Source organism: Eumetopias jubatus, unplaced genomic scaffold (genome assembly GCF_037043125.1).
Source record: "Eumetopias jubatus isolate StellerSeaLion01/CBP00866 unplaced genomic scaffold, mEumJub1_p1.0 scaffold_8, whole genome shotgun sequence".
Classification (NCBI taxonomy): Eukaryota; Metazoa; Chordata; class Mammalia; order Carnivora; family Otariidae; genus Eumetopias; species Eumetopias jubatus.
The window spans coordinates 65,286,406-65,312,227 of NW_028274814.1; the positions used below are offsets into that span (position 1 = coordinate 65,286,406).

Sequence of the window (25,822 nt, forward strand, 5' to 3'; positions counted from 1 at the left end):
AGGATGCAATTATGTTAAAAATCTCAGAATTACTGCTTTGTCATTCTCAAAATTATACAAATTAATATCAAGTGGTTTGAGTTTTTTAATCTTCACTTAAATAATTTGTTCCATCCAGCCTTATGATCAGACTTCTCATACGTAGGAGCCTAAAACAAAGATGAGCAATGCCACTGCATCTGTTGTTGCCCTTCATATGCTGGAGTCAACATCCCTTGGCATCTCTCCCAAATTCCTCCATGACAGGGCTCCTGCCAATCTTCTCAGCTTCATCTCCCACTACTCAAGTCCTGAGCTACTTGTTGTACACACACACACACACACACACACACACACACGCACATGTGCACATACATACATGCCTGCACACACACACAAGCACACATGGATGTATACATATGCACAAACACACACACATGCACATGTGCACACACATACATGCCTGCACACACACAAGCACACATGGATGTATACATATGCACAAAGACACGCGTATATGTGCACATACATACATGCCTGCGCACGCACACGCACACATGGGTGCATACATATGCACAAACATACATGTGCACATACACACACGCACATGTGCACATACATACATGCCTGCACACACACAAGCACACATGGATGTATACATATGCACAAACACACACACACACACACACACACACTCACACTTGCAGGTGCATGCCACGGTGTCCTCCCTCATGCTGTACTTTCTGCCTGGAAAGCCATCCTGCCTTTTTTCAGTTCATTGTCTCATCTTGAAGACACAGCAGATATCTAATTGCACTTACCACCATGGGTGACATTATCTTTCTATCTGTATGGCCTCTCCCCTGGGCTGTAAGCAAATCGACCCTGGGTCAATCAGTCTCCTTTTCGGGAATCTGGAGTCAGTCCATCTCTTATGCAGAATTGAACTGAGAGGCTATACGAAGCTAGGATTGAGGCAGCCCTGCACTCAACAAATTAAGAAAAGTTCAGTCTTTAAAAAGAGGGGGAAAAGGAAAAAAATGGATTTTTTTATTTTTTTATTTCATTTTTTTAAAGATTTTATTTATTTGAGAGAGTGAGAAAGAAAGAAAGCAGGAGAGGGGGAAGGGTCAGAAGGAGAAGCAGGCCTCCCGCCGAGCAGGGAGCCCAATGCGGGGCTCGATCCCGGGACTCCAGGATCATGACCTGAGCCAAAGGCAGACACTTAACCAACTGAGCCACCCAGGTGCCCCCAAAACATGGATTTTTTTAAAAAGCAAGAGACCATGAAGACCCAAAGAGGTAAAAAAATACTGGCTGACTTTGCCAGTTTTTGTGTCCTAAACCCAGACTCAATTCCCAGGCTGGGGTGCTATGACATTCCAGCGTGTCCTTCTAACTAATACCCCAATTTGCTTAAGCAAGTTTTCAAAAGGTTTTGTTCTTTGCAAGCAAATGATCCCTAAGACATTTTTATACTAAGTGTTTAATAAATGTTTATTAATGAAATGAATCAACAAACTGCTTCTGAATAGGTAGCAGCAGAAGTCAGCTCCCAAAGGCACAGCATTGATTACAACTAGGATGACTAAAGGCAGAATTTAATCTTTTCCCATATTGACAGTTTTCATCAAGACATTTGACTTAAGTTCTAAAGACTTCAGGTCATCAAGAATTCAAGATGGAAAAGGAAATGACAAAATGACAAAATGCACATTAGCAAAATTTCCTCCACTGTCCATTTAGTTACTTCTGAGAGCCCCCCATGATGGTCATTTCTCCATGTCGTCTCCTTTTAGGGTCAACCTCCACGTGCCCACGGAAGACACAAAGAGGAATGGCAACAGCACAGTCTCATAAGGGTCTAGCCAAAACAGATCTCAGAGAGTATCAGATGACCGGAAACCAGTCTACCCTGTCTCCCTTGTGTCATGTCACAGGTAAAAAAAACAAAAATCCATGGAAGTCAAGTAGCTGGCCCAAGGACCCCAGCAAATCAGAATCAGAGTGAACCAGTTTCCCCACCAACCAGGTCAAGTCTCCTTACACTACCCATTTCTTTACACCCACAGCCCACCCTGGGAAATAACTCTTCCCTTTTCAAAAAACAAAAACAAAACAAAACAAAAAAAACCTATCAGCAACCCTACATTGCGGAGACTTTTCACAAACAGCAATGAGGGACAATGATGACAGTTTCAAGATATCATGTTCTCTTTGCCATCAGCTATTATCATCCCTGTATTTTCTGCTTAAAAATAACTGGAGATTGGCACCCAATCTTGATTTATCTGAAAGGTTTATCTATCCTTTGCAGCTGTAAATTATACACTGTAAAGAAGAGAGAAACAAATTGCATTGAGGATAAATGAAGTCTTTCATTGACTTTGCATGAAAACCCGAACTGTAATTAAATAGATGACTTACTTATTTTTAATTTTTTTCAATTTTTTAAGCTTTTTTTTTTTTTTAAGTAATCTCCACTCCCAGTGTGAGGCTCAAACCTACAACCCTGAGATCAAAAGAGTCTCACCCTCCACTGACTGAGCCAGCCAGGTGCCCCTAGATAAATTTTTAAATCAAAAAATTCATCATACTTGCAGTACAGATCATAATTCTTTTCACAAAGTCACATTCCTTTCACACTCACAAGGAAAAATTATGTAAGGAGCCAAATGCAAAGTATGAAAAAAAAATCTATGATAAAGACTTTGCTGTCAGGAACCGAAAGCTCTACCACTCAAAAGCTGAAATGTATTGTTTACTCATTAGGGACTGAGGGTATGTCTTTCTCCTAACATGAGACCAACATTCTTCCTCCCCTCCGTCCAACTCTGGCTGGTTGTTTGGGGTTTGGTCAGTTTTATTTTTTTTTTCCAAATTATGATATATTAATCACCTTCATTCCCTAAAAATCCATACTTATGTTCCCTTTAAACACTTTACCAATACTTTTAGAGGTTAATCGTTACAAGCAAATCTTTAATGCCAGGCTTCTCATGGAAACTGCTGCTTTGGGTGATTTCAAAATCAATACATATTTTCTACATTATATATAACATAATAAAGCCATGGTTTGAAAAACATGAATGGCATTAAAAATTCATAAATCCACAATGTGAAACACATCTTCCTATATGGTTATCTGATCACCTACCTAAAAAACTGATAAATTAAGTCTCTATTGTTTTATTTTCAAACTAATGATTTGTTTACTAAAGTGGTGTCTTATTCTGTAGTAATTCTAAAAACATAAAACTGTGAATTTTAAAAAGTCGACTGTTAGTCTCATAAACTAAGAATAGCTCTAAACACATCTTTGAGACAATTCATAATGAGGCTGGTATTCATCAGTCAAGAATAAGTGTTAACACGAGAATTCTATTATCCTGCTAAACTTCAGTGAACTTTCCATCATGGGTACAAGAATGTTTTTCTTGAGTAATCATTTCCTTTTAAAATATTGTAAACTCATGAAAAAAGAGGAAACAACTAAATATCACAAACAAGTAAAATCAAGACTATACCACTTTCTTTCATAAATATAGCAAAGAAAAGGTGAATGTGCTACAAGGAAGATTTCTAAACAATAATTCTTCCACATTGGCTTTGGCATAAAACAAGCATGAGGGGGAAGAGGAGCTAAATCCTAGCACTACTATTAATGAAAAGCTACTGTAAGCTCTTTTCCTATGTGAACTCATTCGTTCCTCACAATAACCTTATGGGGTAGGTACGGGTGTGACTGCCACCTACCCACGAGGAAACGGGAGACACAGACACTTGAAGGAATGGCCAAAGACCATATACGTGGAAAGCAGTGTGACAGAATTCGAACCCAGGCACTCTGCTATGAGCCCATGGTCCTTGTACAGTCTCCCTCATAGGTTTTTCTAAGAATGAAAATTGTAAGCTGCCCATAAAACCTGTAACACGGTCTCTGGCGGTTGGTTAAGTACACACTCCGTGGGAGCAACAGTGGTACCGCTAGGGTTGACATTGATTTTGAAAAGCATGATCACGATGCTTGCTTCTGAATAAGGGAATTTTCAAGTCATTTGTATTTCCACAATTTCCACAAAAGTCCCTCCAAACTCTTTTTTTTTTTTTTAAGATTTTATTTATTTATTTGACAGAGAGAGACAGCGAGAGAGGGAACACAAGCACGGGAAGTGGGAGAGGGAGAAGCAGGCTTCCCATGGAGCAGGGAGCCTGATGCGGGGCTCGATCCCAGGACCCTGGGACCATGACCTGAACCGAAGACAGATGCTTAACGCCTGAGCCACCCAGGGGCCCCCCTCCAAACTCTTCTTGAATTAAAAAAAAAAAATTTTTTTCTCAAGCAGGTATATTTTTAAAATTCTCTTACATTTACTCTACAAAACATATTACCAAATCAAAACGTGTGGCAGACTATTTTCAGAATGACAGACTGAAAATTCCACCAAGTTATCTGAAGCCACCAAGAACGGATCGCCTGGTGTCGCACAAGGTTCTGGTAAAATAGTTATTTATATACACCCTGAGTGTTTACAATGTTAAGATGAACTGATAATGCTATTATAATCACTCTATAACCTCTCAGCAGGCTAACACTTAAAAAGATAAAGAGAAAAAAAATTATTAAGCTGGATGTCAGTAGCATTAACGAAAAGAGCAAAGAAATCAGCAGTAAACTCCCTAAACATCCTAAGAGCCCTTGCTGTGCTCTGAGTAAGAAGGGAGAGCTGTTTGGTGGCCTGGAAGCCACCCAGTCTCTTAAGCACACAGGACAGAGGTAGACGGCTCCATACAGGGGTTGGCAAGGGGATGGAAAAGCAGGAGGTCTGGGATCCTCTTCTATGAAGAGCCTATTGTGGCAATGACAAGATTGCATGCCAACCAGAAATGCCTACATTCTGATAGTTTTCTCTTTCAACATATGTCGCTATGCATCCAGTTGGAAAGCAGATGCCTAAGCTTGATTGCTCTACACTGAGAAAGGAAAGAACTTATCATCTACTGACTGAAATTCACAGGGGATCGAAGATTGCCAAGAATCAGTACCCAATCAAGATTAAACAGAATGAACCCGGGGCTGTCAGCAGTTAGGAATTCTACCAACTGCTATCCATAAATTAAAAGGAATTTTGCCTCCTTAGCATGTGATTTATTTGGAAGAAGCTTTTAGTGCTAAGTTCTGAATGAATCCAAGGAACACTTTATTGAAATGATCCATTTTAGTGCTGAGCTCAGTTCAAGAACCAAAGCAGATTACAACAAGCTTTCAGACGAACTCATCAAGATAATTCCTGCCTCACCACATACTCTAGGTCTGGTTCAAAAAGAATGATATCGCTCTCAACTAATGGTTAGGAAACAGTAAGAGGAAAAAACAATTCTCTTTTAGTTCTCTATCCACACAAGAGAATACTTTTCTGGTAAGTTCCATATTTCGGAAAAGCTACTCTAAAAGAATCTAAAAGCCCAGCTCGGGTAAATCGACCCTACTAATGAACATTAAAGGCACATTAATGATAGTATCACAATAAACACAGTTCCTAATAAAGAAACCCAAAAACACAGACTTAAAAATAACTTTTTAATTTACATTTTAATGTTTTTTAAAAGAAATTTCCCACCCTTTCCATCACTCCTCTAGCAAAACACCACCATTTGTTCACCCTTCCCAGTAAAATATTCCTTTCTCTACAGGAAGATAAATGCCTACAGAAATCACTTGTCTCCTTTCTCCAGTGCCTAACATTCACTAAGCATGTCCGCAGTTCACCGACATCCAAAGGTAGAACGGGTCTTAGCAAAAGCTATAGTCAGTTCATTATGTTAAAAAGAAATTGACAAGGGGTGACTGGGTGGCTCAGTCGTTAAGCGTCTGCCTTCAGCTCAGGTCAAGATCCCAGGGTCCTGAGATCAAGCCCCGCATCGGGCTCCCTGCTCCGTGGGAGGCCTGCTTCTCCCTCTCCCACTCCCCCTGCTTGTGTTCCTTCTCTCACTGTGTGTCTCTCTGTCAAATAAATAAATAAAATCTTAAAAAAAAAAAGAAATTAACAAACTATTTAAAAGCTCAGGGTATATGGGACAAAAGTCAGAAGTATCACTGGGATATTGTGCCCACAGGATAGGTCGATAATGGAAACAGTTATACAAAGGTTTAATAATAAATAATTGTAACAATAATTATGCTAGCTGGTTTGGTTAGTGTCTTTATAAAATGCAGCCTAAGAGTTATTGCTTTCTTGGATCCTCCACCCATCACGTGCCTGCCTCCCCGAAGTAAATCATAGTGATCTGGATGCAGCCATCCAAGAACTAAAGACCAAAGAATTTATACCACTGAGGAAGAGAGAAAATTCTCTAGCAAAATGTGGCCCAGTTCATCTTTAAACAAAGCAAAGTGGAAAAAAAAAATGATAAACAGCAACTGAAGAATTTGCAGTCTCTTTATAATAAAATCTTAGTTAGGGGCACCTGGGTGGCTCAGTCGGTTAAGCGGCTGCCTTCAGCTCAGGTCATGATCCCAGGGTCCTCAGATCGAGCCCCGCATCGGGCTCCCTATTCAGCAGAGAGCCGGCTTCTCCCTTTCCCTCTGCCTGCCACTCTGCCTACCTGTGCTCTCTATCCCTCTGTCAAATAAATACATTTTTAAAAAATCCTTTAAAAAATAAAAAAATAAAATCTTAGTTAATATCTACTTCCATGAGGTGATCTGTGTTCTTAACATGGATTCATCATTGAGGTTCATAGCTGCATTAAGAGATTTTAATGCAGGGGAGGGAATTTATTATTATGAACCCACAAACTTCACCTGGAACTGCTGGATGATTTTCTGTGTTGACCTATCAGTTAACGCCACACCTCTTTCATGCAGTCATTTAATTTTTTTTAAAGATTTTTATTTTTAAGTAATCTCTACACCCAACATGGGGCTTGAGCTTACAGCCCCAAGATCAAGAGTCACATGTCCTCCTGACTAAGCCAGCCAGGCTCCCCTGGTCATTTCATTTTGGAAAGCAGCAGCTGAATGAGATTGGGAATGGCTCATCTGAAACTAGTCAACAGAAAAAGTGTGTAAAACCAGCAGTGAGGGGGGGACAAAAGAGAACCCAGTTACTAGTCAGTAATGAAGGTTTTCAACAGACTTTTTTTCCATCGCTTGCAAATCACACCTCGCTAGCTCACGAAGTTCCTCTCAAAGCTACGATGAGACTGTTAATAATGATCTGAACACACCTGCCCTACTCACAGGATCATATGTGTGGATGAAAGTACAAAATCCCACCTCAGGAGTTTAATCTGCACAGCATTTCTTACTTTGGGGAAAAAAGAGTGCAATGCAAGGTCTACAGAAATCAAGCATTAAAACGACACTTAAAAGATCAGTTACCCATTCCGTCAGCGAAGGTCAAAATATTTATATGCCTCCCTAAGTCCCCTTAATTTAATTAACCTTACAAATTCACTTTAGTGCCAAACTGTTCTCCAGTCCTAAACCTTAGTTTCTTGATTTGCATACCTATGTGTAAGGTACTCACAAGAAAAACTTTCAAGACCCACTGAAGTGAAAAATCTAACCACTGCATTGCCCACAAAGATAGGAAATGGGCTCATTTTAAGTAAAAACACCATGATCATCATCCAGCCAAGTTCCATGAGGGCAGGGCTGAGTTTGCTTCACCGCCATATTCCTCACACCAAAAATGGTGCCTGGCACATAGTAGGTGCTCAGTAAATACTGTTGAATGAAGGACCTATGACAGATCCAGCTGAAAAAAAGAGGAAATGAGCAAGAATTTATTGAGCCAAGAACTGTTCTTCAGTGCCTAATGTGATCAGTCATTTAAATATGAAATCAATCCAGTATACACATGAAAAAGTGACTATACACAGTTATATATAAATGTCAATATGAGTTATGAAGATAAGATTCCATGTAGAATTCACTAACCTTTCCAATGTGAAAAAGAAAACGTACCCATGTGTGAATGAACTTCACATAATGAAGGAGATGAGGGAAGGAATGTTTACATACAAAACATTCCTCATTTCATATGGAGTCATTCAGTAAAACACAGCATCAACTGAAATTTTATCTGATTCCAGAGTGTGTACCCTAAGTCTGAGGTTTTTTATAGCACTTTCTACCCATAAGTCAATCGCCGAATCATGCAGAAAAACCAGCAACTGAGTAAACGTAGGTTTTTTTTTTCCCCCCCTGGCTTGGGATTTGTCCCTGTGCATAGTAACTTCTGAAAACATTTTAAATGACAGTGTTCAGCCCAATTTTTTGTCAGACTAATGCCATGCACGCAATACAAATGTGTACTAGCAAACAGGCTCGATGTTCAATCAAGAAACAAAAAAGAAGACCCATCCCACACAAACGCCTCATCCCCTGCCTGCATCCTGGAGGTTCACCATTTTCATGATGCATCCTGCTGTCCAGAAACCCGGATAGGAATGAGAACAGTTCTAATATTAAACTAGCAATCCCAACGAGGCTGGCTGCCACGCACTGACCGGCCACCTGTGTGCCCGGCACCGATTTACCTGGTCCTTACCTGTGCTATCGCTCTTAGTCCTGACAACTGATCAAAGAGGAAAGGCTTTTATTACTACAGCTCTCCCCATTTGCAGATGAGGAAACATAGGCTCGTGGAGACCGTGTCTTGTCCAGGATCAAGTAAGCAAAGGAGCCATGATTTAAACACTGTCTGGAGATCTTAAGAACCAGGACAGCACTACCTTTCTGGACTTTTATTTGCTTTACCTGACCAACTTCTGACAAAAGTTCGTGCATAGTTTTCAAAAATAACGTTAATACTAATCAAATGTATACTCAAAAATATAACACCTTTCCTTTCAAAAGGAGGAAAATATATGACAACTTTTCCAAAGGAAGGAAAATAAATGGTTCTTCTTGCCCACAAACATGGTAACTTAGTAAAACTCTGACCCAGTTCCAGCTGTGCTGTATACTGCTCTTCAGACACCATGGTTTCAAAAATAACTACCCTGGTGCTTGGGGTTAAAAAAAAGGTAACCTACAAGAGCATGCCATCTGATTCAATGTGTTAGCACCAAACCCTACATCAAAACAAGTCAAAAGGTGCTTCATCTGTGGTCCAAGGATGACTGCAAGAATCTTTCCACCACCCAAGAGTTCAACAGAGAAGCGAGCTTCACATGAAATGACACAGGTGTCCTGCCTCCTCCCCTAAGCTAGGTCCTCGCCTGGGACCCTGGACTTGTAAAAGAGGACTATTAAATTTTTAGGAATACTGCAGGCCAGTTATTAAGTCCAGCCATTACTGAAAATTCTACTTAAAATTTTAAAAATCGTATCAAAAACAAAGGTGCTGGGCGCCGGGGTGGCTGAGTCGTTAAGCATCTGCCTTCAGCTCAGGTCATGATCCCAGGGGGTCCTGGGATTGAGCCCCGCATCAGGCTCCCTGCTCCTTCTCCCTCTCCCACTCCCCCTGCTTGTGTTCCCTCTCTCACTGTTTCTCTGTCAAATAAATAAATAAAATCTAAAAAAAAAAAAACAAAGGTGATAACCACTCGAAGCTCATCACTTCCTCATTAGTTTACTTCATTTTACTATTATCTCTGCTTTTGAGATTATGTCTGTGGTCTGTGAGGCAGTGGAAATACTGCACAATGGTGGGCTCTAGCACATCTCCCCCCAACTCCACGGTCAGTGGCCTCACCACATCTGTAGCCTGAAATGAGCCACAGTAGAAGAATTTATGGGAAATTGGCAAACCATGCAAGTCAGGCTTTCCTTTCCTTGGAGAGCCAGGTATTAGACATTCAGCAGCATCCCCCCTGGTTTTCATAATTCATCCCATCCCTTTCTGCTGCCGTGCCTTCATCTCTTCTCTCTACAACTTATCTACACACACACACACGCCCATCAAATTTAAAATATGAAAACAAAAACCTAACCACCTCCAGATAGCATCCCTTTCTACCATTCCTTCTTTCCCTCGTCAATTTATTTATTTATCTGAGAGAGAGAGAGCGAGCACGTTCAGGGAGTAGGGCAGAGGGAGAGGGAGAATCCTGAAGCAGACTCCCCACTGAGTGTGGAGCCTGACGCAGGGCTCGATTTCTCAGCCCTGAGATCATGATCTGAGCCAAAACCAACGGACATTTAACCAACTGAACCATCCAGGCACCCTTCCACCATTCCTTCATTGCCAAATTTACTGAAAACGTTCTTTCTGTGCTTAATTCCAATACTTCCTTCCCATCAATTCATTAATTTAGTCATTTCACAGATCTTCGAGCAAGTACAATTAACCAGACACTATAAAAGTAACTGGGGGTACAAATGTGAGCCAAGTTCAACATGGTCCCTCCTTCATGAGAGTCAAATGTTGAAGCCACCTTGAAATCTCCAATATTCTATTAATTCCTCTTTTTTTCTCCTCCTTGGCCTTTCTTTAAAAAATTTACAATTTCCCTAAAATGCTGTCTTTTCCTCCATGGCCCTCCATAAAAAAGTCAAGATTTCCTCACTGATAGGACTCTCTTACCTCTTTTCTTCCTTCCACAGGAATTTCATATTTCTGTGATTTCATCCTCCCCCTACTCTCAGAAAACCTATTTCTCCCCTAGCCTTCCCATCTCCAGTAACTGGCACCACCATTCACCCAAATGTTGAAGCCAGAAACCCCCAAATCCTCATGTTCTGCCGTTCCCTTACCCCTCCCTTCATCCCAAGCATCAGCAAGTCCTGTGGAACCTATATCCAAAAGATGCCCCAAATCCAACACAGCATTTCATCTCAGTCCTTGTCGCCCTTGGCCAAGACCTTCTTCTTCTCATTCAGTCTGGATAAAATTCTCCAAACCCTTCTCCCTGCTTTATTCTTGCCCCCTCACATCAAGCACTACAAAGAAGCCAGTGAATATTTTAAAAAGGAAATGTGATTTCTCTCAACACTTATAACAAACAAACAAGAAACCTCTAAAGTCTCCCCTCTTCACCTAGAACAAAATCCAAACTTCATTTCAGGGCCAATAGGGCCCTTCATTACCTGGGCCTGGCCGCTCCCTGACCTCGCCTCTTCCAACTCCCACTTGCTCATTATCCCAAGTCTGGAACCTTCTGCCCAGATCTTGGCAGGTCTTTGCAGGACGAGCTCCTCCTGTCATTATAAGGATGCCGGAGGCCTTCCCTGACCAACCAACCCAAATTTGGCCCAGCCAGGCCGGCCCATCACTCTTCCTCACACCGTCCATTCCTTGGTGGTTATTTAGTGTCTGTCTTCTTCTACTGGAGAAGAAGCTACACAAGAAAAAGGACCTTGTCCTCCTTACTTACCAGGACATCCCTGGTGCCTAGAACAGTGCCTGGCACATGACAGATGTTCAACAGCCATTTGTTGATGAATGAATGATGAATGGAGCAAGATGCAAACAACAGGCAAAAGTGGAAATAACTGGAAATTAAGACCCTGAAATGAGAGTTTTCAGGGACCGCAGAGAGAAATAAGAACTGCAATCTGAAGTGGTAAAGTGCTAACAGGATGAATCTAATTTTCATCTTTATTAAATTCTGACTTGCCCATGGTTCGAGTTATTTTAGAGGCAACCTAATTAATGAGGGCCCGTTCTGATGAATCTATGTTAATTTTCATGGCTGGGTCAAAATATTTTTTAAAAGAAAGAAAACCACATGCTTTATAAAAGCTTGTCTTGTATCCTCAAAAACATTTCTGAGAGGCGGAGTCCCCTGGGCTTCCTCCCATACTCGTGCTGTAATAAATTCCTGTCACACATGAAGACTGAGCGGGGAAGGGAGCAGGGGAACGTAGCACACACTCCTCGCCCACACTCCGAGGGTACCTGCTCTCCAATGCAAGGTTCTTCCACCAGGGACACGGTCTAGTGTCTGTCCTTCTTAACTGCGGCTTCACAGACCCACACCTCACCCCGTGCTTCCAAATCAAGGCACATAGCAGGGCAGCTACTTGCTGCTTCTAGCGACTCCTTTCCTACCTAATCTAATTCAGGGAAAGGGAGGAATGAAGAGAAGGAGGAAGGAGGGAAACAGGGAGGGAGAGGGGCAGTCACGAAACACTCACTCAGTACTTTACTTCTCCTGCCCACCCATGCTACACCAGGTGGTGCTGGAGGGTGAAAATGGGCATGGGGAGCTCAGCTTAGTACCTCATCATGGACCACACAGCTCGAGGAGACGCAGGGAATCCACTGCTCTTGGGTTCTGGTGGCGACGGGGAGTGGCAGCCACCCCAAGCTCCTCGGTGAGGAAATCGATGCTGCTTCCCATTCTCCCGGTGAGGGTGCACAGGCAGCGAGGGGGGCTGAGGGTTCGAAGGCTGCTGAGGGCTGCACTGATGGATGACCCCATTGCTCCTAATTGTGCACATGGCATTGAGGGGAAAGAAAGTCAAACAGAATGACAAGGCTTGCAACAAGAAATAATAGTCCCCTGGCCCACTCCCAAGTCCTCTTCCCTGGAAGCAACCATTCTCAAGTCTTTTAGCTCTTTTGTTTCTGGTATGTATCACAATGTTTTAAAAATAACACAATTATAACATTTTTTTTTATTTTGGAACTTAGCCTTACTACACTAGAAGTGTCAGTCCCTCTTACATGGTCACCAACACAAACATACACGTGCGGGCACGCATGTGCACACAAATACACATACACACACACACACACATTCACACACCCTCTTCTTCACCCCTCGTCCTCCAAAGAGATTTCTTTCAAAATATTTGGTTGAAGTGGTATTCGGGATTTACATAATTATGATCTTATAAAATACTGTTCATCGCTGATCTATCCAATGTACCTTGATTACATTTTCTTTCATGAATCCTCTGAGATAGAATTCATAACCACCGAACGGGCAAAAATTAAAATGTCTGATACTACGAAGTGATGCCCAAAATATGGAGCAAAGCAAAAGGGATTCTCAGACGTTGTTGCAATCATTTCAAGAGCAATGCTTCAATACGGGACACAGTGAATGTGCATCTATCCATGGTCCCAGCAACTCTACTTCTATGGTTATGCCTGAGAGAAACCCACATGGTATTTGCACATACACACACACAAAATCCACTGCAGCATAGTTTAAAATAGCAAAAAATGTACAAATAACCTAAATTCCAAATCCAGAAAAACAGATAAATTGTGATATTTAAATACTGTACAACAGTTAAACTGAATGTACTATAGCTTCACATATCCAGAATGATGTATCTCAAAATCCCAAGTTAAATGAAAAGCGAGTGATACTATTCATATAAAGTCTGAAAATATGTTAAAAATATACTATTTGATACTCACTGGTAAATACATATTAAGTAATGGCATAAAAATAATCATAGAAATGAAAAGTGACGAATTCAGGACAGTGGTTACTCTCAGAGAAAGAGGTTAGGGACTGGAGTCAAGGAATGTTACTCTCTGCATGTTGGAAATGGTATCCAAATTTTTAGAAAAGAAAAAAAAGTAAAAAGAAATTTAACTTTTGGGAGCTGATCTTTCACTGAAAATGTTTCTTCCTAACGGTGATGTCAAATCAAAGAAATCCCACTCCATTCCTGTGGTCCAATCTTAAAATTTAGGAATAAATCGTCCTTCATGTAGAAGGGCTTCCAACATTCGTTTTTGTTACCATGTCTTTCCTGGTGCCTGAATCATATGATATAAGACCTCAAGAACAACTTAATACCAAGATGTTCATTCTGAATGAACAGATAAAGTGGGAGGACAGCCCTAAAGAGTCTGTGCAAAACTGTGTGTGTGTACATTATTCTGGGAAAGGGGACACAATTCCGTGAGATTTTCAAAAGGGTCATGACCCTCACTACATCCAGAACGTCTGAGTTGATCTCATGGTACAAATGTGAGCCCAGGCCTTGGGCAGCAGATGTCCTGAGAGGTCTCAGGTCCCTGCTCTGTGTTCCGTCCACAGAGGCAGAGGTTACTCAGGGGGCAAGCCTGTGGCTCCGGAGTCACACAGACAGGGATCCAAATCCTAGCTCCCCCTGAGATTTGGTGACTCTGGAGAGGTCACTTTCTGTGATTCTGTTTTCTCCTCCATAAAATGAGGCTAACAGTTATTCTGAACATTAAGTGACTTCATGCCTGCAAATGGCACGGCACAGTGCCTGGCATGTGGCCAGGACTCAAGAGATCTTAACCGTTATTGGCCAGGTCTCCCCGGCACATGCTCTCTGTCCCGACCGCTGTTCGCAACTGTCATCAGTTACTTGTGTAATGACTTAGACAACGTCTGGCTCCCCCCACTACTGTATATGCCCCTGGAGGGAAGAAATCTTTCTCGTTCTTGGCCAGGCACAGAATGAGTATGTGTTGAACGGGTGGATAGAAGGATGAAGGAAAGAACGAACGTCTCCACTTATGCAGAGCTGCGCTGGTGAGAGCCAAAAGCGACTAAAAAACAAAGCAGGGACTATGAACCGTGCAACTCCGGAGCTACATATCAGCAGTGTGAGTCCTCCCATAGAACTTCCAGTGGTTTAGTATTAGGAAGGCCAGGAACAGTTCTTAAATAAATAAAAGAGACAATTATCCCCTTTGAAAAAAGCCTGGCTCAACAGCGACCAGGTGAAGCAGAAAGGAGTATACAGGCACCGCTGGGCTGGAGAGTCCCGAGACCAGAGGACACATGACTTCATGGATGAGGTTAAAATCGCTCTGGACTGGACCACAGGGGAGGGTCTGCAGTCAGTCGTCACATCCTTCTGCCGTTAGGGAGGCAAAGCAGAAAGGGCTTAGGACGCGGAGCTACAGAGGAGGCAAGAAGTGGGAACAGGACGGGTTGCTAGGTCGTCCTGCAAAAAGTAAGGCTGGCACTGCAATCCCTCCCATTGGCCAGGAGGATGGAGAGGCAAGGCACTCTTATACAAGCCAAGGGGAGGTCCTCAGGCTCACAGCTTTCCTGGCATGAGCTTAGGGCAAAACGATAACCGAGCTCCTTCCTCTTACATGCCTCTTGAGATTTACAGAGAGCCACCAGACCACTAAAGTCTATTTAAATTATCTCCAAGCACGCCCAGGCAGGAAGGTGATCAGAATGTAATGACTCATCTCAGCTTGTTGCCACTCAATAACACTGCTCTTATCTTTATGTCAAGGAGTATAAAGAGGTAGTGAATGGGATAAAGAGGCAGGGGTTTTTTTAAAGCTAAAATTCTTTGTCGGATGAAGGAGAAGAATAAATCAGCCACATTTTTTTAAAAGTTCAAAAGTAAGGGCCTTATAATTACTGAAAAATGGGGTCTGCATGGCAAATTGTTTGTAATTATGGATTTGATAGAGGAAGAAAAATACAGTGTGTGCTTGAACTTTTAATATGCCATAGCATTCTTACCATCTATAATCCACAGGATACAATGAATGTGCTTAAACTCTTTAAGTGAAAATAGGCTACTAAATAAACTCAACCTTTAATTTGAATATAACATGTATGGTTTAGAGTGGCCTTTTGTGGAATTCCAAAACAAGACTCCCAAATACTCTTAGGTAACAGCATCATCCCTAGAACAAGTAAGCAGACCCAACTTAGCAGTGCTTTTTGATGGGTAACACTCATTTGAATGCAGGGATTCAAGGCAAGCTGTTAAGAAACAGTTACCATTTGCAACCACTTCTCTTTGCGAATCAGAATTTCTCAATAATACGCAACCAAAACAATCTAGCAACATAAACTTGGCAATTAACACAGATACTTTCCAATTCCAAATTTGGGGCTCACAAAATCTTTATAGTCCTCATTGATTTCTATAAAGTGTGAAGGGTTGGAAATATCTAATGCATTTATCTTACCAAAACAATTACCTTATTAATTTATGATCTAAGACGAGGTTACGTTTAACAAAATGTTATACTTTTTTTTTTTTACTGAAAGCTTGAAAGCTATTGATTTAAGTAATTCTTCTCTGCACATACATTGCTTGATATAAAAACTTTAAAATGACTTACGATTTCTCTTGCTTGTGGGATAGGGAAAAGAGATCATAAACCAAGCACACTCCAAACACCGTGATGCCTGTCTCTTTCACCAGCATCGCGCAGGTCCCCAAAAACAAACTGAGCAGCAAGAAGAAGGGAGAAGTGGTGGGAGGGAAACATTCCCCAACATGATGCTGGTCCACACTCCTGGAAAACAAGATCAAGGCTCTTTTAATCTAAGAAGAAATGTGAGTCACTGAGAAATACTAACTTTTAAAAATTAGATTTAACAATCAATTTCATTGTATTCTAAATAAGCAGGTGAACAAAGATTTCTTCATGAACGTTCATCACAGAATTATTTAAAATTGCAAAGATGAGAAAAAGTGAATGCCCAACAACACTGGACTTGGTACCTAAATTAAGGTACACATAAATTACGGTAAAATATGGCATATAACAAATGGACACTAAAAAAACACTTAAAATGCCTCCATAGAGATATAGTTAGTGGCATGGAAGGATGTTTGAGTGAATACATTTTAAGTGAACAGTACAGATTACTAAACTTACGCATGAACTCTGAAATCAGGTTCCCCGGGTTCCAATCACAGCTTTGCAGCTAACTGGGTATTATGGGGCAGGTTATTATACCTCTCTGTGCCTCAGTTCCCTTATGTATGAAATAGGATCACAGTGTTGTAGGCAGAATTAAATAAATGACTTCCTACATGTTAAGTGCTTATCATCATTATTGTTATTTTGGTGAAGGTGTTTCATATGCTTCTGTACATAAATCAGTCAGTGGATATAGACACATATCCTGAAATATAATCCTCATTTCCTCTGTGATGAAAATCCAGATGTTTTGGCCTTTTACTTTTCTTTTGGTTAACTGGTATTTTAAAAATTTATTTTCCAAGGGGATGTATTAGGTAAATTTTTTTTCTCAGTATAATTTCCAGCAGGGATTTTCAAAAATCTTCCCGAGCTATAAAGCCTTTTTTCACCTTACAACACAGAATCAGCCCACACCTAAAAACATCACTATTCCTTCAGTAGGTGCCACACCCATCTGCCCCTACTCCTCTGAAGTAAAGGCCAATATTTCTGTAGTTAGGACACCTTAGTTGTATTATGTCTTGGAACAATGACCTAAAATTATATGCCAAATTTGCAGTGGATATACATTCTTCTCTGAAGCTGGTCTATAAGCTTCGATTGCTAAGAGTGAGAATGGCGTGCACAGTAGAAACTGCAATCCCATGGCTCATTATCGCCCAGAGATAGACGGACACAATGCTGGCCTCATCATGTTCCCGAATGTACCATCCACACCGAAAAAGCCCAAGAGAATAAGTTTAAACCAAAGGCAACTGTTAATTTTGTTCTAATACCAGAGTTAAACAGCAAAGAACTACCTGGTGAATTTGTATTTAAAATCTTAAAAATGGAAGCCCAATACCATTTCCAATGACTGGCAATGCAGTGTTGAGTCACAAAGCCAGGCCTAGGAGACTAACTGGACACATACCCCCCACTTTTCACAAGTTCACGTTGCTTTAATGAAAGACCCACATGAGTACCTATTCTCTGTAACAGGAAGAAATCCGAAGAGGATTTTTGCTTTTATGAAAGAAGCTGAAAAGCAAAAACAGTGTTTAGTGTTTATTTTGTAGGAGTGTTACTGAGGCGGTGCGCACCCCGAGCAGCACAGTGGCCCTGCCAATTGGCTCCGTCCCCAGGGCCACACTCAGCATCTCAGGACCCAGCCTCCAGAGCTTTGAACTGTGTGAGCATCCGTGTTCTATCTCCATTTAGTCTGTGCATCCATTAGCGAGATGTGTCCGAAGATATCAGAAAAAGCCCAAGAGAAGTTGTTTTTGGGGTCTTGGAATGCCCCCAATTTTTCCATATCAATTAATGGCCACTGTTTCTTCAACTTGAGGCCATTTTAGCTTACAAAAGGTGTTCACAGAAACGCTCTACTTTCAGATAGCGGGGGAAACCTGTACTCAGAAAAGGCTCCACTCGTTAAATCAAAATTCCATAAGAATTAATTATTTTCATTCTTGGTCATCCAAGGTCTAAACTGGTTTATAACAGGGTTTCTCAGTCTGAGTACTACTGGCATTTTGGGGAAAATGATGCTTTGTTGTAAGGGTTGTCCTGTACATTGTAGGACCCTTGGCCTCTACTTACTAAATGCCAGTAGCACCTTTTTTTTTTTTTTTTTGCCAGTAGCACCTTTCCACTTAACGACAGGCAAAAGTGTCTCCAGACATTCCCAAATGTCCCAAGGGGAAGACCATAACTGCCCCATATTGAGAACCACTTGTTTAGAATTGCATTGCTCAGAGTCACTGGGCTCTGAAAGATGGCAGGTCAATGAACTCATCCAAAGATCAACATTCACAAATCCCTAACCAGGTATCCCTCCATGAAGTAGGGTGACATGATTCACTGGCCCCCTTTTTTCTGGGCCACCCCGAGCCATCTACCCTACTCCCATTCTCTTTTTAACCTGCCCCTTTCCCTATGTGGATACGTCACAACTCCCGTGAGAATCTGAGCACTTTGGGGAGTAAGGGCAATATAATGGGAAATTATTTTATTGCTTTTCAGCATCCCAAAGTAAGGAACTTATGTATTTTTATGAAAGGATGTGTAAATTAGAAAACCACAGTTAAGAAATACTACCTCCAATTCAGCCTTTGTTATTTTAAGTTCTGAGCTACTTTAGTGAGGATAATAAAGAGGAAAAAAAATTAAGACCAAAATGAAAAAGGAGGAATTAAACAAATCACAGCCAAACAGAAGAAAGGACTTACAACCCAATATGTATTGGCTCGGAGATTTCAAATTCCATTCTCAGTAAGAATAATCAAGAAGCCAGAGCTTCCCAACACTGGGAGAGCAGTTCCCTTTAAAAGGCGATGGCAAGGTTCAGAATGTGGCTGGAAGAGAGAGCAGCCTTGCATTTGCTAAAGGGGGATTGTCTATGCTGGTCTCCACAAAGCTCTCTGGGCATTTTGCTGCCAAGAAGCCTCCCTCCTCTCTCAGATAGATGCTCAAAGTCCGCGCGCATGCGCGCGTACACACACATACACACACACACACACACACACACACCAGAAATACACACACACACACACACACACACACCAGAAATACACACACACACACACACACACACACACACACACACACACACCAGAAATTCCCCAGGGGAAAGCAGGATTGCAACCACAGAGAAGGGCATTCTTAGCCATACCTACCTATTGTAGGAGAGAAAGGCCAACAGAAAGAACAGGCATGCTAACACATCGGCTCTGCCAACAATTCCAGCCACCTAGAAAGTTTGAAAAAATAAAGACCTCAGAAAATGACTTTCAGAAACCAGTTACAGAAATGCATTCGTTTTTAGATGAATGTAAAGTATGATAAAATGAGAAAACACATTGTTCTTCAAATCTGACATATGACTAACCATCTCTGGTTATCATATATATAACAGTAAGTTTATAGAAGGAGAAAAAGAGGAAGGAAGGGAAAATATTTTCATGCTTAATTTTATTTTTCACCGTTCTTCTATAGAAGGGCAATTCAGATCATCAAGGTTATTCATTTACTGGTTTATTCAAAAATATTTTTTGAGCAATGACTGAGTGCCAGACACTGCACTAGTCTTTGGTACCAGAGTACTAATGGAGCAGAGGATATTTACAGAGGACTAGAAAAAAATAAGTTTAGGAAACACTAATCCTGGTAAAAATAGGAATGAGTATGAACTCATGATCACCATGTGAGCACATGTACATGCATGCGTGTGTGTGTGTGTGTTTCTTAGTTCTGTCACTGAAAGAGCCTAAAAGCAAGATAGCCCAGTAGCAAAGAGCCATCCTGGCACTGACCACCAACCATTCCTCCACTAAAGAGAACATGGGCTCCCTGGAGAAGTGGCCGGTTCGAGGGCTGAGGCTAAGGAGATACCAGAGGAGCTTGGATCATCTTGTCATGTTAAAAGTTAAGAAAGTGTGCAAAAAGTGACAGGTACATGTCCATAGGACACAGAAGCCAGTGACAAGGGGCTCCCACTAGCCAAATATCAGGCCATTTGAACATCAAAATAAATAAGGACAATAATAAAACAAACCATTGAAAAAAAAACAGACATCCATGAGTGCATCCTGATATTGATGGATGGGTGAATGAATGCACATATAAGCACATACATAATACAGTAAGCAAGTGAATGGGAAAAAATAGAAAGCTCTTCCTTACACTGAAAATCCAGTTCATGAATGTGGAGGGAATAGTGTGGTTGGCAAATAGCCATTTTGCATCCAAAAGATTCAAGATTAGAATGAGCAAGAGACATCACAAAATACCAGTGGATGCTAAATCTAGGGTGTAAAGGTTTAATAAAGCACGGAGTGTTAGTTGGGCTTCAACGCACTTCCTTCAAAGCATTTACTTGTTAAATAAAAAAGTAAAAAGAATAATTATACTATGGAGAAAATGCATTACACCTTAACTGGGGAATCAAACTTGACCTCACCGATAAAGGGCAAATAGATGTGGCATGTCTCTGCAGGTGATAATCTGAGAGGGACACAATATTGCTTTTGTCAAATTCCAGCCAGGGATACATAACCTGAATATAATCAGGAGAAGACATCGGACAAACCCAGGGGGAGGAACACTCTATCAAATATATAAATACATATATTTTATATTAATAAAGTATAAAATACAACAATTCTACATCATTTTATATCATTAAAATTTCAATATTTTAATATCTCCTCCTTTGTATTGTATCATGATTTACTAGATATATTACAACTCCTATAATCTAAAGTATTATAATACTGTCTATGTTATTACATATTACATGTATATTATGCTTACATAATATATTACATGTGCATATATTATGTTTCTATTTTATATACTGTATATTTTTACATATTTCAATATTTTACATAAGAGTTATACTATTTGTCCCTATACATTATAAAAATTTAATATAAAATATAAATAAGGAAGTTTAGAAAATATAAATTTTATAAATCACGGGTTATAAGTTATACAACACATATGTATGATAAATAATAATCATTTGAAATAACATATTACACATCAATTGCAATGTTATAATATCATGTAAACAGTTTATAATATACATACGAAAAATAAGTTTTAAATTATATTTAAAGCTGTGAATTATATTATAGAAAGACAATGAAGACTGGTAACTGCCCCAAACTTGAGACTAAAGAGAAATATGACTAATGGTCTTGGTTTTAGAAAATATACAACTAAATTATTCAGATGTAAAGAGGCATGAATTAGGCAACCTACTCTCAAATGCTTCAGAATACGAATAATATTTTTATATATTAAGGGGAAAAGAGAGGAAGAATGACAAAAATAAAGGTAGTAAAATGTTAAAAATTGGTGAATCTGGGCAATGAGTATATGGTCATTATATTTTTGAAGTTGAAAAAAATTTTTTAACATGTTACTTAAGAAAGGGACTGAAGTGGAGGGAGAGTGGGGAACAGACAGCTATTTATAAATCTTTGTGTTAGTCCACTACTACTTAAAACGTGCAAGCATTTCTCTTGATTTTTTTGAAATTCAAGAAATAAAACTGTAAAGGAAAAAAATGGGGTATGGTTCAAAGAATGCTTCTCACGAAGGCCATGTATGAGCTGGATCTTAAAGATAAGTAAGAGCTCACAAGGGGAAGGAACAGGGTTGACATTTCAGGCACAGAAAACTGCATCACCCAAACCATCCAGGACCTGTAGTCTACTGTGTTAGAGAATCAATCATAATTAATAGCAGAAAACAGTGTTCTGGGAAATACACTTATGAATACTCTCATATAATGAGCACACTTTGCAGTCCTAAAGGAGGGGCAATGACACATGCATGTAGCTAGACCATCCAAGGCTTGAATACAGACTCCTTCTCTTGTGGTTTGAGTGAGACTCAATTTTGTTATCTTTAATTTCTGGGATTTGATTTTTTATCTTTATTATTTTTTAAGATTTGATTTATTTATTTGAGAGAGAGAGAGAGAGCGCACGAGCAGGGGGGAGGGGCAGAGGCAGAGGGAGAAGCAGACCTCCTGCTGAGCAGGAAGCCTGATGACATGGGGCTGGATCCCAGGACCCTGAGATCACGACCTGAGCCAAAGGCAGATGCTTAACGCTTAACTGACTGGGCCACCCAGGTGTCCCCCGTTTTGTTATCTTTAAAATGAGCATAACACCCCCACCTCATGATACTGTTGTGATTAATGAGATGATATATATGAAGTGCCCACTCAATGTGGGTGTCCTTTTTTCTTCCTTTTCCCTGCAGAGAAGGTGGGTGGGACTCAGTGCTGAGACAGGTTTTCTTGTGGGGCTTATAGAAATCATCTTTTTATATTAAGGCTTATATGTATGATATTTTAATTTAATTTTGTTAGATAATCAAATATATTAGTTAAAAATATAAGTAGAAGATAATTTAATTACATACTTGCATAGGGATTGACAGCGTCACATACTGAGCAAAATTCTAGTCCAAAGCAAAATTCTAGTCCAATCTACACCAAGAGAAACCTGGATATGGCTAAAGAATTTCATGAGCAGTACAGAGTTAAAAGGTATTAGCTGATGTGGATACCTGGAACACACACTGTTCATTGAGCCATTAATCTATAAGGAGTTTGAGTGCCAAATCAGGAAGACTGCGCGACTCAAGGGAGGTAGGCAATGACAATATGGTGTCACACCTCAGTGTCAAGAACCAGCTCTGACTCATAGTCAGGAAAGCAACAATTGCACACGGATCACTCATGAGTCCAGATCTGCTCCGTCTGCACGACGGCGTCTCTGAGCGTGGAGCTCAGCCATCACCTGCAAGGCCCCTGGAAGGTGAAACAGAGAGCCCAGCTCGCTAGCAACACATCTGGGCCCAGAGGGACACTCATCACGGCACAACTGGTGCTGCCAACTCACACAACAGCAAGCCTTGCAAGCTGATACTGGGTGTAGCAAGTTGGAAGGAGGCAATCACAAGCTAGCAAGCATAATTAATGTGCTAAAGGCGCCTGAAGCCTCCTTCTCAGATTGCAGCCAGTTTGTGCTGCCCGGAAGCCAGCTGGACGGGCCCAGATAGAAAGAATGTAGCATCCCTTGGAGCAGAAGCTCAGAGGGTGGGTTGAAATATTAGTGCTGACACTGAGAGACTCGGTGGCCAGTTCACTGAACACCTACTCGATATCCCTGTTGAGCTGGGGTCTCTGGGGCAAAGGGGTTAGAGGTCTTAAAAACAAGGTGCTTGTCATCAACTACTGTATGTCTAGACCAACCATTCACTTTCACTGCAATTCAGTTAGTCAGTATCATCATGTTCAGTAACGGCATGATTTATTCCACTCAACAAACGATTTCGAAGGACATCCTCTGTGCCAGGTACTGTGCCAGATGAACGAGTATGCCCTGCCGCAAGGCGTTTAACATCCGGTGGGGAGGGGGGGAGTCAAAGGAGGGTATTAATACGATACAAGGGAGTCGCGTGTATCATAAAGAGGAGAAATAATTGCCACGAGAAGAATGGAGGGATTGACTTTGCAGAATCTGGAAGGCTTCACGGAAAGGCTGGTGTTATACACTAAAACCTAAAGGACAAGCAAGGAAGGCTCAGTAAGCTCAAGACAGGGGAATGTGAATCCAGGACCCAAGAAGGACCACAGAAGCATTCCAGGCAGAGGAAGGCGCAGTCTGAAAACACAGGAGGTGTTTCTGGAAGGGAAGGCATAAAGTGATGAGAGCATGGAGTAAGCAAATGAAAGGGGACAGGAGTGAGCAAATATGGGATGTTAAGTTGGAGCTCCTGGGGCTTGATTCTAAGACAACATAGGCTGAACTGTAGGATGCCGGGAAGTACAAAGGACTTAGCCAAAAATACATGCAGATGGATAGCATGCATTTCTGCCTCAAGCTGCAGGTTTTCCTCACCAAGAGGGTGGTTTTTACCTGGGAACTGAATCCTGTAACGCAAACTCAAAGGATGGTAAAAATGAGAAAACTTCATTGGGTAGCATTCAAACAATGTAACAATCAGATCTAAGTCCTAGCAAGCTTAACAGAATCACATGTGAAAAATACCAGTTAATTTAATTTGCCCCCCAAACTTCTTATTTCTTAGCAGACCATTCATAGGATTTGCATAAAGTATACCATATGTACCAAGTTATTGATTATTCCCTCTGCACAAATGAGTCCCATTAGTGTCAGACAGGGCCAGGAAACACACACATAACATGCAACAGCTGAAAGCCAGGCTGACCGATTAGATCATGACCGATTCTCTCCTACATGTTCTTGTCCCAGTTCTGGAAATGGTGACCTTAACCCTCAACTCCATGTGTCAGTATCTCCTGTTCCTGCTTTTGACTTGACATAAGTGCCTTCCTTCCAACCGATAATGTTTCTATGATGATTGCTAAGTTTCCATTCCCACCAGGGAATTACAATGATTTTCCCCATTTTCCCAATTTCTCTGCTTATTTTTCTTTTTTTTTAATTTTTTATTGTTATGTTAATCACCATGCATTACATCATTAGTTCTTGATGTAGTGTTCCATGATTCATTGTTTGTGCATAACACCCAGTGCTCCACGCAGAACGTGCCCTCCTTAATACCCATCACCAGGCTAACCCATCCCCCCACCCCCCTCCCCTCTAGAACCCTCAGTTTGTTTTTCAGAGTCCATCGTCTCTCATGGTTCGTCTCCCCCTCCGACTTACTCCCCTTCATTCTTCCCCTCCTGCTATCTTCTTCTTTTTCTTTTTTCTTAACATATCTTGCATTATTTGTTTCAGAAGTACAGATCTGTGATTCAACAGTCTTGCACAATTCACAGTGCTCACCGTTCTGCTTATTTTTCTGATGATTCAGAAAATATACTGTCAGAAAACCCTTCGAAGAATCGCAAGGTCTTCAATGAGGAAGGGTCTGGGCCTACCCTAGTCATTGCTATACCTCCCGCACTTAAATATTTGTTGAAAGATTGAGTAAATCAATGAATTTGTTCCTTATACTTAAGTTGGAGATAATTTTTTATTACAACATATTGTTTTGTCTTGTATGTATTTATGTGCATGTTCTTTGGCTTTTTTAGGAGCTGGTGAACAAATTATGGGTAGGGACCCCTTACCCACACACATACCCTCCCAGCACCTACCAGTGCCTACATCAAGCAAGTATTCATTTACTGTATGTTGATTACATAATTAAGGAAACAAATCCTTAATCATACCAACATGTTTAAACAGAACCCCTCCCTCAAAAAATGTTAATCCTCCATCCTTCCTGGGATTACTTATGGTCCTGATTTTCTTCTTATTTAGCAAAGGGGAGATATATCCCTGACTCCCTCTCCAGCCACACTATCATCTATTTTTCTTTTCTTTTATAATAATTTATCACCAAGTCTTCTGTAACACAATGTTTTTTTTTTCCCTATCTCTCTGTCTTCTTCCTTAGAAACCTAAACTAATACCTATAATTGAATGATGGTCTCCTATTTACTTCCTAGTACAGATTGTTACTTAAGTCAAATTTCTTCACCTCCTTCTTACACTTCTCTCATTCCTTGTGAATGCAAACAGTTTCTCTAAAATTTTTCCCTAAATGTCCAGCTCTCAGACTCCTTTGTCCCTATAATTGTGCTATCATGGATTTTTTTTTTTTATTAGCTTGTTGAAACCTTTTCTTAAAGGTCACTTTGCTAACAGGATTTTTCCTTTTTCTCAGAATTCAACCAAACTCTACCAGCTCATGACCCCACTGTCCAAGGTTACCTGCTCTCC

General features: G+C 40.8%; 1 protein-coding gene across 2 annotated transcripts in view; it reads right to left on the minus strand.

Annotated features, from left to right (window-relative positions):
- The window catches only part of TMTC1 (transmembrane O-mannosyltransferase targeting cadherins 1), a 271,874-nt gene that overhangs the window by 212,968 nt on the left and 33,084 nt on the right, over positions 1-25,822 (minus strand). For both annotated transcript variants that reach the window (XM_028113292.2, XM_028113293.1), the window contains exons 3-5: positions 19,220-19,293; positions 15,972-16,148; positions 12,156-12,362 (exon numbers count right to left, since the gene is read on the minus strand). In XM_028113292.2, coding sequence (XP_027969093.1) covers positions 12,156-12,362; positions 15,972-16,148; positions 19,220-19,293 — 458 coding nt within the window. The remainder of the gene's footprint in view (positions 1-12,155; positions 12,363-15,971; positions 16,149-19,219; positions 19,294-25,822) is intronic.